The sequence below is a fragment of the Squalius cephalus genome (assembly GCF_949319135.1).
Source record: "Squalius cephalus genome assembly, chromosome: 13".
Taxonomy (NCBI): domain Eukaryota; kingdom Metazoa; phylum Chordata; class Actinopteri; order Cypriniformes; family Leuciscidae; genus Squalius; species Squalius cephalus.
The window spans coordinates 33,306,224-33,323,530 of record NC_137134.1 but is presented as its reverse complement, the minus strand read 5'-3'; the positions used below and the strand labels follow the sequence as shown (position 1 = coordinate 33,323,530).

The following is a 17,307-nucleotide window of genomic DNA, read 5'->3' as shown; positions in this document are numbered from 1 at the left end:
TACGCCACCACAGCCATGTTCCCTTCTGATGAGAACATGGCGGTCCTTCACGAACGGGAGGAAGCTCTGCAGAGCCAAACTAACCGCTTCCATCTCCAAGCAGTTTATATGCCAGCGCTTCTGGTCCCCCGCCCACGTACCGAACGCTGGTCTGCCATCGCAGAGGGCTCCCCAGCCTGATAGTGATGCATTCGTAGTGACCACCACCCGTCTGACCACTCTGCCCATAGCAGCACCCTGTTCGTACATGGTCGTGCCGGGCCAAGGTGCCAGAGTCTCGAGACATGAACGCTTTATGATAAACGTTCTGTCCCTGCTCTCCACGCATGCGGCTGCACTCGGCTTTGCAATCAGTGCTGCAGCGGTCTAATGTGTAGCAAGCCCAGTCTGCAGACGGAGGCTGCGGCTGCCATCAGACCCAGTAGCCTCTGAAACGTTTGTCTAAGGGGACAGCTCTGCTTTGAACAAAGAGGGCTAGAGTATTGTGAATGGACTGGATCCTCGGCTCTGATAAGCGTGCGATCATCGGGCGCGAGTCCAGAACCATACCCAGGAATGTGATCGACTGGCTCGGCTGAAGCATGCTCTTCTGTATGTTCACAGACAGTCCCAAGCATGTCAGATGGGCGTGGAGTCTGCGTCTGTGTTCCTCGAGAGCGCCTCTCGATTGAGCAATGACTAGCCAGTCATCGAGATAGTTCAGTATGCGCATCCCACTGAGCTTCAGGGGTGCGAGCGCTGCATTCATGCACATTGTAAATACGCGGGGGGCCAGAGCCAGCCCGAACGGCAACACTCTTATCAAAAGCCAGGCTGTGGATCAGGTAGAGAACTACAAATACCTGGGGACGGTCATTGACAATAAGTTGCGCTTTGAGTCCCAGGTAGATGCTGTCTGCAAGAAGGCTCATCAACGTATGTACTTTTATCGGAAACTTAGAAATTTTAACCTGGACACTACTTTTATGAAAATGTTTTATTCCTGCTTTATTGAATCAATTCTTACTTTCTCATTTATCTGTTGGCACGGTTCCCTCTTGGAGAAGGAAAAGAACCGTCTTAATGATGTCGTCAAAGTGTGTAGTAAAATTGCTGGAATTGCCTTAAATGACCTTAGCGAGGTGTACAGGGGAAGTGTGTGAGGAGGGCTAAGGCTATTGTTGCAGACCCTTCTCACCCCTTGTGCCAAGAGTTTTTACTGCTTCCTTCCGGGTGTCGTTATAATGTTCCACAGTGTAACACCAACAGGTTCAAAAAGTCCATGATCCCCAGAGCGATTAGTCTTTTAAATGAATGAGTATATTTAATGTATTATTTTATTATGTGTTCTTTGTTTTGTGTTGATGGTACGTTGTATGTGACTGCTGGCTCTAAACTAAATCGCCCCATGTGGGATAATAAAGCTAAACTAACCAACTAACTAAACTAACTAACACTTTGAACTGGTATGCGACACCTTCGAATGCAAAACGCAGAAATCGCCTGTGATGCGGGCTATCTGAATGTGAAAGTACTCATCCTTCACATCTACTGCGATGAAGTAATCCTCGGTCTGAATATGTGCGAGGATTTGCTTCACCGTAATCATCTTGAACGCGTGCTTCGCGAGCGCTTTGTTCAGTAATCTCAGGTAGGGCGCATACCTCCATCCTTTTTAAGGGACTAGAAAATAGCGGCTGTAAATCCCGCAATTTCTCTGTTCTTTGGGCACTATCTCTACTGATTGTTTGGCCAGGAGAGAGGAGATTTCTGCCCGTAGCAGCGGGGCGCTCTGTTCTGATACTTCTGACATAATCACCGCCGAAGCGGGGTGGTCTGCGAGTGAACTGAAGCGTATAGCCGCGTTTAGAGTGTTGATTGCCCAATCTGGCGGCGTCAACCACGCGCTCAAGTCGTTCGATAAAGGGGGCATTAACGCATGATGCGAGTGCTGCCGAAGCATTGACAGCTGTATGAGTGACCGGTGACTCGTACATTGCTCTTTGCACGGGGACACACAAAATCACATCCTCGGGTTGCCCTGGGCTTCCGCTCTGCCTCTGGCGAAGCAGCGGTTCAGGTTCACGTCGCTCTCTTGCGCTCGGGGATGCGCGGACGCTGAGCCGAGGACGATCTAGACCTCGCTCTAGGGGGGGCTTGAGAACGTTTAAGTAGGAGATGCGGCATCATCTTTGACTGTTTCAAGTAGGGATGTCCCGGTCCCAGAAATCGGGCCCGATCACGTGGTTTCAGACTCGATTGGAATCGGACGTTACCTCCCGATCAGGACTCGGATATATATGTATATATATTCTCATTATTTTTTAACACATCTATAGTTATGCGGTGGCACAGAGTTACGCCGGTTTCACACTGCACGCGTTAGCAGAGCGTAAGCAGCGCAGGAGCAGGACACGCGCGTTTTGCTTTCACACTGGCAGCGTTTGTCACACGCGGCTGAACCGTGGGTTGTGTACAGACAGAGTACTCTATAATGGATAAGTTGGCATTGCTTTATTTCGTTTTCAAATATATTTAAGAGAAAATGCTTGTCAAGAAGCTTATTTTATTAATAATTTCATTCATATAACTTTTGGTTCATCTTTGTTTTTATTGTTCTGGCAACAAGTTTGTTTTTGGACTTTTTTTTTTTCTTTTTAAATTGCTGTTGGTCATTTGATCGACTGTTCAAAACACAATAGATATCATCAATGCACTTTTTGGATAAAACTGCGGTGTATTTTGGCCATGATCAATGCATTGTCACTTTAATTCAGCGTAAGCGGCGCAGCAAAAATAGACTCGCGCCGAAACGATCGCAGCACTATTGCTTCTGCTCTGCTCCTGCTATGCGCTGCCGCGTCGCCTCTGCGTGCGATGTGAATGCTCTAATCTGTTAACATGGGCGCCGAAAAAAATACGCTCTGCTAACGCGTGCAGTGTGAAACCAGCGAGTGCAGTTCCTAAAAGCACATTACTGGCTTTGCAAACACTGTGGCACTTTTATTTTTTTATTTGTTTACATGCCTGCTGAGTATTTTAAGTTGAGGTGCTATTTGTTTATATATTAGACTTTTTTTATATTTACTGTTGCACTAAGTCTAAAAGTGAAGAATTTATGTTATTTATTACTTGATTGTTCAAGCTACCTCACAGAAGTGCTCTGTTTGTTTACAGAGTTGTTGAATGTTAAAATAAGGTGAATTAAATAAAAAATAAGGAACATCCTGGATCTATTTTTCACTCTTCTTTATTCTTTTTTTTATGTATTATAGAAGTATCGGATCGGGACTCGGTATCGGTAGATACTCAAAATCAAATGACTCAGACTCGGACTCGAGGGCAAAAAAACCTGATCGGGACATCCCTAGTTTCAAGGTCTCAGTGTACTTCTCCGAAAAAGCCTTGACTGCAATGCCGAAAAGACCCGACGGCCTTACCGGTGCGTCCAGGAGCTGTTTCTTCTCAGCATCGCACATCTCCGTGAACGTCAGCCACAGGTGACGATGCAATACCACGAGGCTGCCCATATTACGGCCGATACCCTGCGTGACCTTTTTAGAGGTGGACAGAGCCAGATCCGCGGCCGTGCGCTGCTTCGTGAGAGACTCGGGGTCCGGGCCTTCCTCGTCCAGGGACCCCAAGAGTCGAGTTTGGAAGACCTGCAGGATTGCCATCGTGTGGAGGGCAGATGCTGCATGTCCAGCTGAGATATATGACTTCTCGGCGATGTGGGCAGTGGCTCTACATGGCCTGGAAGGCAATGAAGCGGTTTTCCATCCGGGAGAAGGACACAGGTGGGCCCCGACAGCGTCCTCGATGGGAGGCGGTCGCGTGTAGCCCAATTTCTCCACCCCTTCCACTGTCAGCAGCTGGGTACCCAGTGCATGGGCTCGGGCTGAGTGAGGGGAGCGCAATGACCGGGTGAGCTCCTCGTGGAGCTCAGGGAAAAAGGGTGCAGGTCTCTGAGGGGCGTCCGCCTGACGGCCCACGCCCAGGAAGGACCCGTCCATCCACTTCCTAGATGGCTGTTCTTTGGGGGCTGCCCAGTCCAGCTCCAAGTCCGCTACTGCCTCCATAAGAATAGCCATGAGCTCCGCGTCCAGCGAGGTCGGGGTGGCTTCTGAAGGAGCCTCAGACCACGCTCCCAGGTCGGAGGTGCTCATGGACATGGCGTCGTCCTCACTATACCCGAAAGATACCATTTCGCGTGCTTCCTTCGGAGGGCGGTAACTGGCCTCAGTGTAGGTGAAAGGTTCTGATACGTGAGGGCGGTGTGGGCGTTGGGCCAATGCCAACTCCTCTACAGAGTCCATAGACGGAGCTCTCTGCAGTCTCCTGGCCCGCGGCTCGACGGCGGCGGGTGGGGGGGGGGAGGCAGGAGTCGGAGGGCTGCCGTTACGAGCCAGCTTGAACGAAGGATCTTGATAGGGAGTTCCTCACAGGCTCGACAACCTGAACCTTTGAGTGCCGCCTCCGCGTGGGCTCGACCCAGACACAGCACACACTGCTTGTGTGCGTCCGGGAAGTCGATAGCACCACCACATGTGCCGCAAAGAGACATTTCTCAGCAAAAAATCTGCGGGAACGCGAGAGGGGATAATCCACTTTGTCCACTCTGTTTGTGTGAATCCACGGTGAAACCAGGCTCCAGGTGAAGAACAAAGATTCTGAGGTTTTTGCCGCTTGATGTCACCTATATTGGAGGCTGTCAGCCAATCAGGTGAGGGCACAAGCACCATTGGCCATTTGCAAGCAAAAGAGCTATTCAAATCAGGCTTCAGCATTTTGAGGAAAATGGATTTCCCCATTCATAATGTCGAGGGACCGACTCGATAAGGGAACTTCAGTAACAGTATGCCGCAAAAAGCGAGATTAATCAGCGAGCTTAAATAGTGAACAGGAACAGTTTAATAATTATTTTCGATGTATATTGAATTATTATATTTATTTAGACATTTTTACATATATTAATAAAATGATATATTTTTATTAATAGCAAATGGAGACCCCCCCCACACACACACACACACACACACACACACACAAACACAATATTGTTGCAAGCCACTCGGGGTGTTTAGTATTCAATAAACTTATGTTTCCTTCTACTATCATTTCATCGTATGAACATGTTTCTTTTCTTTTTAATTTTCTGTCCCAGGAAATATCCTATTAGACTTAATTGTGCCTTTTTGACTTTTAAGTGAGATTTAATTGACCTTTATATGAGTGAGATGTGTTAACAGACTTTCTGTAGGCATGTTCTGAGTCTGTGTTTGTCAATGATCTTCATGTGTTTGTTGTTACAGGTGAAATGAAGTCAGCACTATCAGTGACGGAGGGACAATCTGTCACTTTAAACTCTAGTCTTACTGAAATACAGACAGATGATTTAATGCAGTGGATGTTTGGAGACAATGTCATAGCTGAAAGCTATAAAGCAGACGATCGATTCTCCACATCTGACAGCAGAATGAAGCTGGATCAACAGACTAGATCTCTGACCATCACAGACACCAAAACCACAGACTCTGGACTCTATGAACTGAAGATCAGCAGCAGCAGACGCACCGTACACAAGAGATTCATTGTCACTGTTACTGTAACTGTCACTGTTGGTGAGTAGATCGTTTCTGCCAATATGATGATGATCTTATTATTGAGAGCTCTGAGAACAACCCTAAAGTTAAATGAACACAAGTTAGCATTAATTTAAACAGAATTTTATAATTAAATAAGTTATAATTTGTTATTCGTTCGCAAGATTTTGGTGCAAAAGATATTTGTAAAGGGAATATTATTTTAACTAACAATGTCTCAACATTTCACGCTTGAGACAAACTTTTTAATTAACATTTAGTTGCATTTAAATTATTGATAACAGTGATAACATCTATTACTCTAATGATCACACCAAAAGTGCATGCATTTTTATGTTTTTCTCTTAGTTTTAATACAAGCATTTAAAAAAAATTCAGACTCCTAACTAAGAAAATAAAATGTCAGAGCTCATCTGTATCTGCAGTAAATGCTTTAAGACTGTTGGCATGTTTCTGATTGTTTTTAAACTGTTTAATCTGCATTGCTGTTTGTATTGCTCTTATTGAGATCAGTCTTGTGTTCACATCAAACTCCTGCTGTAACACAGTAATACAGAAGATGAACACAGTGAAAAGGAGAATCATGATATCTGAAATTACATTAGAGGCTCATTTATGATTCCCCTTCAACAGAATCAGATTCATATTTAAATAGATCAGACTGACAGATTCACTCACACTGACTCTCTCTTTATCATTACAGATCCAGGTCTGTCTCCAGGAGCTAAAGCAGGGATCAGTGTTGGTGTTGTTGATGTTGTGCTGGGGTTCGCTGCTGCTGCAGCTGCTGCTGGTGTGTTTTACCATCGCCACAAGATCTCTGAACTAAAAGCATGTGAGTATTACAGCTGATAAAGCACGAGAAATAGGTTTAGTACTTGCCCCATTGAAGTCAACAGGGTGCAAATTTTAAAAATAGAATAACTCGGTGTAGGCAACACTGATTTTTGTAGTTGTTCTCTGTATTGACAGCACTCCAAATGTACAAAAAAATGAGCTCAATGTTAAAATTGACCGGAGTTCTCCTTTAAGTTTTAGCTCAAAATACCCAACAGATCATTTTTTATAGCATGTTTAAATTGTAATTTTTTGGGGCTCAGAAAAACGCGCTGTTTTAGTGTGTGCCCTTTAAATGCAAATGAACTGCTGCTGCACGGCACAGGGGGCGGAGCCTCACGAGCTTGCGCTTCAGTCAGGACAATCTCATCTGATAATATCAGAACAGAAACTCTAAGTTGCGGTGTTCATTTCGACTTGGAGTCGGACAATAATGCCCACAGAGCCAGAGAATATATGCTGTATGGACATAGAACAGGTATAGTTTAGTTTAATTATGGTTATAACTTATTTGTCATCTGCTTTTATCCACGAATACAAGCCTGCTGTAGCAAAACCCCGTCCGAATGATGACCAAAATATACTGACGAGTTCAGTAAAGTTTATTGTACATCACAACAAAGATGAGCGTTAGTTTTACTCCAGAGAATCACAGTAAGAGCTGAATAAACATAGTATAAGAAGTGCGCATTAAAGTCTTATCCATAAACTCTCTCTCTCTCTCCCTTTCATTATCAACAACATACACAGCGAAGTACACAAAACACTCGTTACAACTAACAGTAAACAAATATACACACCTTTTCAGTGGGTGCTAAATAAACTGTTAAACCTTATATCCGTAAAATGACTCGAAGAGCTGTCATAAAGAGCGCGCTCGCACTTTCATTTCTTCCGTGTCCAGTCACGTTAGGCCTGTTGAGTGTAAGCTTGATCACAAACAGTACAGATCCATACTTGAGTAACAACGGGAGTAAATGAAGACTGCTATGTTCATTCTTACATCCAACAACACACCTCAATCGCTTAGGAGACATTCTTGTCTACAGCTGCTCAAGCATCGAAACAATGGCGGACTCTGTGTCCAGCTCACTCAGGGCGGGTCTGGGCTCAAACTGAAGTGTCACTCAACAGTCGTGGGAGGGGCCTGCTCAATTCTACGTCACATTGCGCCGAATCTGAGAACAGCTCATTCTGAGACAGTGTTTATGATTTATTGAGATTGTAAAAAAAACACTGGGTGGATTTTTATCATTCTAGGGTGGTTTTGCTCACACACTGCCAACACACATTTATGTTCAAACACCATGTAAAAGGGAATTTTGCATAATAGGTGTCCTTTAACTCTTGGGAATCGTGTTTACCACAAGTGTGCATTCATATCGACATTTTTTCTTCCCTTCCTTCCCTTCCATCTTGGGAACCTATTTGTATGTGTTCGTGAATATAAGTCAGGAAATTAATTTGTGTTCAAAACCTGTGATTAAAGTCAGAGGGGGAATAAATAAAGCCTTCTCTGACTACCCAACATGAAACATTTAGCAGATACTTTTATTTAAAAAAGAAGCACTTAATTAATAATGAATATACAACAGAAAACGCAGATTATGAATGATGTTGAAGTATATCAGATAATGTGTTAGTTATATTGTCTTTTGCTGTGAGTGTGATTCAGTGTTTTCAGGTTTAATGATCAATCATTGAGCAGGAGTCAGATGTGGAGCGAATGATCATGTTGATTTTATTCCTTTCTGCTTTTATTGCTTTTCTTCTCTAATGTCTGTTCTGTGTTTCTCTGTTTCTGTTTGCTGATGCGAAGTGATTGATAAATGGAGGATACTGTCAGTGATGGAAGGAGAACGTATCACTCTAAACCCTGATGATACTAAAGTACATAAAGACGACAACTTACTGTGGATGTTTGGAGGCTCTTGTATTGCTGAAAGGAAGAGCGCTGCTGAAAGGAAGAGCGCTGCTGAAAGGAAGAGAGCTGCTGATAGATTCACTGTACGTGATGATGTTCTTGATGGGAGATTTAAAGACAGACTGAAGCTGGATCCCCACACTGGATCTCTGATCATCAAAGACACCAGAACCAAAGACTCTGGACTTTATGAGCTACTGATCACCAGATCGGGAAATATCTCAATAAAGAGATTCAGTGTTTCTGTCTTCGGTGAGAAACTCAAATCTTTAAGTAATAATGATTTAATTTTAAATCAGCTGAATCCCCTCCTTGAACTGCCGCCCCTCCTTGAACTGCCACCTTACCGTGGTGGAGGGGTTTGAGTACCCGAATGACCCTAGGAGCTATGTTGTCCGGGGCTATATGCCCCTGGTAGGGTCTCCCAAGGCAAACAGGTCCTAGGTGACGGGTCAGACTAAGAGCGGTTCAAAAGTTTTAGTAAAATTATATCGAGGACCGTGACGTCGCCCGGTATGGCGCAGCCGGGGCCCCACCCTGGAGCCAGGCCTGGGATTGGGGCTCGTATGCGAGCGCCTGGTGGCTGGGCCTCCCCCCACGGGGTCCGGCCGGGCTCAGCCCGAAGGAGCGACGTGGGGCCGCCTTCCCGTGGGCTCACCACCTGCAGGAGGGACCGTAAGGGGCCGGTGCTGAGAGGATCGGGCGGCAGTCGAAGGCAGGGACCTCGGCAACCTGATCCCTGGACACGGAAGCTAGCTCTAGGGACGTGGAACGTCACCTCGCTGGCGGGGAAGGAGCCTGAGATTGTGCGTGAGGTTGAGAGGTTCCGACTAGAGATAGTTGGGATCACCTCTACGCACGGCTTGGGCTCTGGAACAACACTCCTCGAGAGAGGATGGACTCTTCACTACTCTGGAGTTGCCCATGGTGAGAGGCGGCGGGCTGGTGTGGGTTTGCTTATAGCCCCCCAGCTCAGCCGCCATGTGTTGGAGTTCACCCCGGTGAACGAGAGGGTCGTTTCCCTGCGCCTTCGGGTCGGGGATAGGTCTCTCACTGTCGTGTGTGCCTACGGGCCAAACGGCAGTGCAGAGTACCCGGCCTTCTTGGAGTCTCTGGGAGGGGTGCTGGAAAGTGCTCCGACTGGGGACTCCGTCGTTCTACTGGGGGACTTCAACACCCACGTGGGCAACGACAGTGACACCTGGAGGGGCGTGATTGGGAGGAACGGCCCCCCTGATCTGAACCCGAGTGGTATTCAGTTATTGGACTTCTGTGCTAGTTACAGTTTGTCCATAACGAACACCATGTTCAAGCATAAGGGTGTCCATCAGTACACATGGCACCAGGACACCCTAGGCCGGAGGTCGATGATCGACTTTGTGGTCGTTTCATCTGACCTGCGGCCGTATGTCTTGGACACTCGGGTAAAGAGAGGGGAGGAGCTGTCAACTGATCACCACCTGGTGGTGAGTTCGATCCGATGGCGGGGGAGGAAGCTGGACAGACTCGGCAGACCCAAGCGTACTGTGAGGGTCTGCTGGGAACGTTTGGCCGAGTCTCCTGTCAGAGAGATCTTCAACTCCCACCTCCGGCAGAGCTTCGACCAGATCCCGAGGGAGGCTGGAGATATTGAGTCCGAGTGGACCATGTTCTCCACCTCCATTGACGAAGCGGCCGCTCGGAGCTGTGGTCGTAAGGTCTCTGGTGCCTGTCGAGGCGGCAACCCCCAAACCCGGTGGTGGACACCGGAAGTAAGGGATGCCGTCAAGCTGAAGAAGAAGTCCTATCGGGCCTGGTTGGCTTGCGGGACTCCTGAGGCAGCTGACGGGTACCGGCAGGCCAAGCGAACTGCAGCCCGGGTGGTTGTGGAGGCAAAAACTCGGGCCTGGGAGGAGTTCGGTGAGGCCATGGAGAAAGACTATCGGCTGGCCTCGAAGAGATTCTGGCAAACCGTCCGGCGCCTCAGGAGAGGGAAGCAGTGCCCTACCACTACTGTTTACAGTAGAGGTGGGGAGCTGTTGACCTCAACTGGGGATGTCGTTGAACGGTGGAAGGAATACTTCGAGGATCTCCTCAATCCCGCCGTCACGTCTTCCATTGAGGAAGCAGAGGCTGAGGGCTCAGAGGTGGACTCGTCCATCACCCGGGCTGAAGTCACCGAGGTAGTCAAGAAACTCCTCGGTGGCAAGGCACCGGGGGTGGATGAGATCCGCCCTGAGTACCTCAAGTCTCTGGATGTTGTGGGGCTGTCTTGGCTGACACGTCTCTGCAGCATCGCGTGGCGGTTGGGGACAGTGCCTCTGGGATGGCAGACCGGGGTGGTGGTCCCTCTTTTTAAGAAGGGGGACCGGAGGGTGTGTTCCAACTATAGGGGGATCACACTTCTCAGCCTCCCTGGGAAAGTCTATGCCAGGGTACTGGAGAGGAGAATACGGCCGATAGTAGAACCTCGGATTCAGGAGGAACAGTGTGGTTTTCGTCCAGGCCGTGGAACACTGGACCAGCTTTATACCCTCTACAGGGTGCTGGAGGGTTCATGGGAGTTTGCCCAACCAGTCCACATGTGTTTTTTGGATTTGGAGAAGGCATTCGACTGTATCCCTCGCGGCGGCCTGTGGAGGGTGCTCTAGGAGTATGGGGTCCGGGGTCCTTTGCTAAGGGCTGTCCGGTCCCTGTACGACCGAAGCAGGAGCTTGGTTCGCATTGCCGGCAGTAAGTCAGACTTCTTCCCGGTGCATGTTGGACTCCGGCAGGGCTGCCCTTTGTCGCCAGTTCTGTTCATAATTTTTATGGACAGAATTTCTAGGCGCAGCCAGGGGCCGGAGGGTGTCAGGTTTGGTGACAACACGATTTCATCTCTGCTCTTTGCGGATGATGTTGTCGTGTTGGCCTCATCAAATCAGGACCTTCAGCATGCACTGGGACGGTTTGCAGCTGAGTGTGAAGCGGCTGGGATGAGAATCAGCACCTCCAAATCCGAGACCATGGTCCTCAGTCGGAAAAGGGTGGTTTGCTCACTTCAGGTTGGTGGAGAGTTCCTGCCTCAAGTGGAGGAGTTTAAGTATCTTGGGGTTTTGTTCACGAGTGAGGGAAGGATGGAACGGGAGATTGACAGACGGATCGGTGCAGCTTCTGCAGTAATGCGGTCGATGTACCGGTCTGTCGTGGTGAAGAAAGAGCTGAGCCGCAAGGCGAAGCTCTCGATTTACCGGTCAATCTACGTTCCTACTCTCACCTATGGTCATGAGCTTTGGGTCATGACCGAAAGGACAAGATCCTGGATACAGGCGGCCGAAATGAGCTTTCTCCGCAGGGTGGCTGGGCGATCCCTTAGAGATAGGGTGAGAAGCTCAGTCACTCGGGAGGAGCTCAGAGTAGAGCCACTGCTCCTCCACATCGAGAGGGGTCAGCTGAGGTGGCTCGGGTATCTGTTTCGGATGCCTCCTGGACGCCTTCCCGGGAAGGTGTTCCGGGCGCGTCCCACTGGGAGGAGACCCCGGGGAAGACCTAGGTCACGCTGGAGAGACTATGTCTCCCGGCTGGCCTGGGAACGCCTCGGTGTCCCCCCGGAAGAGCTGGAGGAAGTGTCCGGGGAGAGGGAAGTCTGGGCATCTCTACTTAGACTGCTGCCCCCGCGACCCGGCCCCGGATTAGCGGAGGAAGATGGATGGATGGATCAGCTGAATTGATTAAATTAAGGACTATGGGTTTATTTGGTGATATCTTCTTATATGCACAGTCTTCAGCACAAGTATTGAAGCATAATGTCATCTATTATGCTGTATATAAAGGCACAGTTTCATTTCAAATCACTTTAAAATCAAACGAGTATTGATTGTTTTAATTATTGTGCACTAAACTTGATCAATATGTTGTGTTTTTGTGAGCCGCTGAAGACCTCAACAACTCTCTGACAGAGAAACAGTCAGTGACGGCACATTATTAATCATAAACACATTAGCACAAGAAAATGATTGAATCAAATCACATCAGTCTTTTGATAGAAAGAAAAAATGATCTGCAGTTTCTCAAGTTCACCACTATAAATATATAAAGTGTAGAGATAATCAGAATAAAACCATTATTACTGGAACAATAAGAAGAGAAAACAAAGAGGAACGTAAAACAAACCACAATGAAACATGATATTCAATAAAAATGATATTGTTTCCTGGAATAAACACAATTAAACACTGATGTGTTCATCCTGATGATCACACATGAATCAGAGAATATGATTGGTCCAACACACACATCACAACACATGAGAACTGAGGCCATTTGACTTGTTTATAGATTTATACCATCAGTTAGTTGTTTATATAATGAGAAATTACATTCATTTTATTTATAAAATGAGTACATTTTAGGTATTTAGGTCTGGAGGAATTTATCCATGTTGCTTTTACTGCTTGGTTTTCTGTTTCTGATTTCTGTTCTGTGTTTCTCTGTAGCTCAGACAGTTATAAAGCCAGTGTCAGGGAATAAAGGAGGATCTGTCACACTGGAGACTGATGTTACTGACATACAGAAAGTTGATGAGATCCTGTGGAGGTTTGGACTAAACACTCGCATCGCTGAAATCAAAAGAGAGACTAAGGGAATCTCACCATCAGCTCATAAAATATTCAAAGGCAGACTGAAGCTGGATCATCAGACCGGATCACTGACCATCAAGAAGATCAGACCCACAGATGCTGGAATTTATGTGCTAGATAAATATTCCAGAGGATATGTCGAAACTTATTTATTCAGGGTCAATGTCCTTGGTGAGTAAATCAAATATGTCAGTATAATAACAATCTTATTCTAGACAGTAGAATATATATACTGTATATGCAAAGGTTTCCTTTAATATGATCTGTCTCTTGCGTTTTCTTTCAGAAGATAACCCAGAGAATGTGCATTTGATAAGTGTGCACATGTTCCCTGACTCCGGACTGTGAAATTATCAACATTCAAAATCAATCAAAATCAATCTAAACCCCCGTATGAAGGAGATCTAGCTGTGTGTGTGTGTGTGTGTGTGTGTGTGTGTGTGTGTGTGTGTGTGTGATGTTGTGCAGTTAAACAACAGGATAACATACAGACACATTTCATTTACTATGTTCTTCACACTGATCTTTAGACTAACTCTCATCTTTATTTGATCCTCTAATGTAAATCTAATCTAAATCTCACATTGCATCTGTTACTCATGGCGTATAATACACACTGTATAAACCAGTTTCTGTTTCTGCATCTATTAGACAAGATATCTGATGAGAAATGTCATGTATAGACTATATAAGAAGAATGTGTGTGTGCTAAACCAGTATTTCTCGGACTAATAGTGATGTAGTACTCGAGTCCGGTCTCGGACTCGAGTCCGGTCTCGAGACCGATTTCTGCTTTCTCAGACTCGACTCGGACTTGTTCCTTCAAAGACTCGGACTTGACTCGGACTCGACCCTTCAAAGACTCGGTCTTGACTCGGACTCGGCATAGGCGGTCTCGTCCCCATCACTGGTCCACTAGAATACATACCACTAGAAAATTTTAATTTGCTCTGCATGTCCTAACTATGATTAAAAAAGTCAGGGTGGGCTTAACATGTTGATGACAGCGCAGCACTGTTGAAGCAGTTTAGAAAAATAGGCAGAAGATGATGCATGTGGTAGTGATTTTTTTAATGATAGTAAAAACATAGTCCATATTAAGACGTTAAGACTGCTCCTCTAAACAATTCCCAATCTAGCTTAGTCTGTAGGCCTAACTGTTGATTATTAACTGGGGTGATATTAAATCATGAATATGAAAACTGACATGTTTTTATGGTCTTGGTCTTGACTCCAAAAGACTCGGTCTCGACTCGGACTTGCTTCCTCAAAGACTCGGTCTTGACTCGGACTCGACTGAATTTGAAAACCAACGGACTCGGTCTCGACTCGGACTCGACCCTTCAAAGACTCGGTCTTGACTCGGACTCGGCATAGGCGGTCTCGTCCCCATCACTACGGACTAATGTGTGTTTTTATATAACAAGCATGTTTAATCCTGAGCTTTAGATACTTTAACAGTCTCTTCACTTCTAGAAGTTTCTAGAAACAGTTTAATTGAAGAAGCTTCAGTGTGACTTTGACTGTTCATCTCTGTGTGAAACTCTGTTATTGCAGGAATTATCTGCACATTTATATTACTCTAGTATTATTTAGCCTTACTCTATTTACTCATATTATAATCTGTCTTTTTTATGATACATAATTCTAGATTTTGTATTATCTGAAGTGAATCTGCCCATCTGTGTCTCAGATCAGATGTGAATGTGAAATTATAAACTCTGATTCTCTGTTGATGATTTTCACTGTTGTGTGAAATTATTGATTTCTGATTGTTCTTTCATTTCATTTTATCAGAGAAGTTTCAGCTTGAATCTTTTGTATTTGCTGATTTGAGCTGGACGCACAGCGTTCACTTCATGCTGTTACTGAATAAAATAATCAAAATAAACCACAAAAACACAAATCTTGAGGCTGTCGTCTGCTTTATTCTCATCCTGATCCTCCCAGACTGGAAAACTGGAGAAACACCATTTTAGTTCTTCAGAAAGTCACACTTGTGTGTAAAGAAATCATTGCTCAGAATAAACACATTTGACTGGTACAATGTAAAAACAATTATACTGATAATAAAGAAAAACAGCAACAAAAAAAAATTTGTTTTATAAAATGCAACCATACATTACAAAGATCGGAGGAAAGGAAACGATCACAACGATCAGAAAACTTTTTTAAAAATAGTTTGTATTAGAATTACACAATAAACTTCCATTATTTAGTTAGAGGGAGAATATTGATACTGTATTAAAGGAGTCATAACCTGCAATTTTCACTTTTCCACGAGAATCAATGTATGTTATGATTGCATAATGATTATACACTGGCCGGGAAGCCGATATTTAAAAGTGAAGCGTTTGTTTACCTCAGGGTTTGTAAAATAGCCCACGTGCACGCGCACTAAAAAATGAGATTTTTATTTCTGCCCCGTCTTGACGTCAAGACGGGGCAGGATATACCATATATGGACACCGCAGCAGGAAGCCCGCCCTTCCCCTCTCCCCCTCATATTCAGTCGCGAAAGATGGAGAAACGTAGTGCACACGTGAGTTGCTCTGTGGTTGACTGTCAGAATCAACATGTAAATGTGTTTTCTCTACCAAGAACGGACCTAGCTATCAGGGACCAGTGGATTAAATTAATTTTTAAATGACGCGGTTCCTTCAACCCTTCCCACTGGCTTCGTTAGGTGTTTGTGCTGTGCTAAACATTGTACGCCGGAATCCTTCACAAATTTGGGGCAATATCAGGCGAAGTTGTCATCGAAGCTCGGGAAAAGCGCCATTCCAACAAAATTGCCTGCAACTGAAACGGTAAGACTGTGTTTTTATTGCTCTACTGTGTGTAACAAACAGCCGCTAACTGCTAATGCGGCTATTGTATGCTATTGCGTCTGTCACTAGACAAATAAACGAAAGACTCGAGGTGAAGTAATTATTTTATAATGATTTCTTAATTCAGAATATGATCAAGGATTGCTTAGGTTGATGTGTTCGGGGAATTTGCCAGTTAATAGTAACATTTAAAGTCCCTTAAATGAACGAAATGACTCGAAAAAAGATTTGTTCATTTTGATGAACGATATCGAACAAGAGAGTCAATGGACACTGTTGGCTGGTGTTGCCAGATTGGGTGTTTTTCCGCTACATATTAAGGCCGGTTTACGGTGTGTTTTAGGTGGGTTTTCGCCTGGGAGGCTGTATAGAAATCCGGCATCCTACTGAACGAAGTTAAACTGAGAGAGCGTGGCGTTCAGACACCAGAATGAATGAGTTCACAGTAACGTTCATCAGGCAGTAATGCGTTCAGTTCACGTTCGCCCAAAATATGAACGAGTTCATGAACTATCGTTCAATGAACGCGTTCAGGCACAACACTGGCGGGAGTATTAGCTTCGAGGTAAACATGGGGAATGGCTGCTAACATACTTTGCAAAAAACAAATGACTGAGATCATCATGAACTCGGCTATTGTATATTGATTGCCTAACGCTTATACACTGGCCGGGAAGCCGGTCGCGGCCAGGTCGGGTTAATTCACAAATGCGCCATGATGTCATTTTGGAATGATATGCTAAAGCATTACCTGCGGTGCAGAGCCATATAGAGAGAGAGTTGCGACAACTCCATTGACAACAATGGAACGCTTTTTTTACAGCAATGGCGGCTCGTAGAGCCTCTCAATAGTTCCCGGAAGTAACAACAGCGCGGTAGAACAGACCGTTTGTGATGCACTTTTAAAAGGTAAGACGTTTAAAGAATAAGATTGTATATTATCAGTACATCTGAATCAAATAAACTTGTGTTTTAAAGCATGCTAGTTGATTCCGAAGCACTTCCTGGAACTATCTGAGGTCTACGCGAATCACGTGACAACGAAGCATTTTGAACTTCCGTTGTCGCAACTCTCTCTCTCTATGGCTCTGCTGCGGTGTCAACCCCCCTCCTTCCTGCAACCAATCATCGCGCCCCTCATTTGCATTATTAAAATGACCGTCCACGACAGCCAAAATATTGCATCAGATCTCGCGAGACAATAATGCCTTCAGAAATAAGGGTCTGAGGAGCTCTGTTTATTTTTTTTCCACTTTTCTTTTTTAGAAGGGCCTGAAAGACTATAATACAGCAGTAGGTATACAAGGTAATACTAGGTTATGACTCCTTTAATTAATTCTCAATGTGTGAATGTGTATTATTATAACATGTTACGCTAGCCTGGCTAACGTCAGACCACTTTCTCTTTGAGACGTGGTCTGGAAACCACATGTACATTTTCTCGTATTTGAGGCGTGGTTTACGAATGCCCAGAGCCGTTTATTGGGCGCTACGAATGTCTATCAAATGCGCCTGTACGCAGCTCATAGCCAATC

General features: G+C 45.4%; 1 protein-coding gene across 1 annotated transcript in view; it reads left to right on the top strand.

Moving 5' to 3' along the window:
* The window catches only part of LOC307169987 (uncharacterized protein), a 74,276-nt gene extending 59,464 nt beyond the window's left edge, over nucleotides 1–14,812 (top strand). Inside the window, exons 13-17 of the mRNA XM_079890890.1 lie at nucleotides 5,292–5,600; nucleotides 6,286–6,417; nucleotides 8,239–8,595; nucleotides 12,798–13,112; nucleotides 13,228–14,812. Coding sequence (XP_079747016.1) covers nucleotides 5,292–5,600; nucleotides 6,286–6,417; nucleotides 8,239–8,595; nucleotides 12,798–13,112; nucleotides 13,228–13,289 — 1,175 coding nt within the window. The 3' untranslated portion in view covers nucleotides 13,290–14,812. The remainder of the gene's footprint in view (nucleotides 1–5,291; nucleotides 5,601–6,285; nucleotides 6,418–8,238; nucleotides 8,596–12,797; nucleotides 13,113–13,227) is intronic.
* The last annotated feature ends 2,495 nt before the right edge of the window (nucleotides 14,813–17,307 follow it).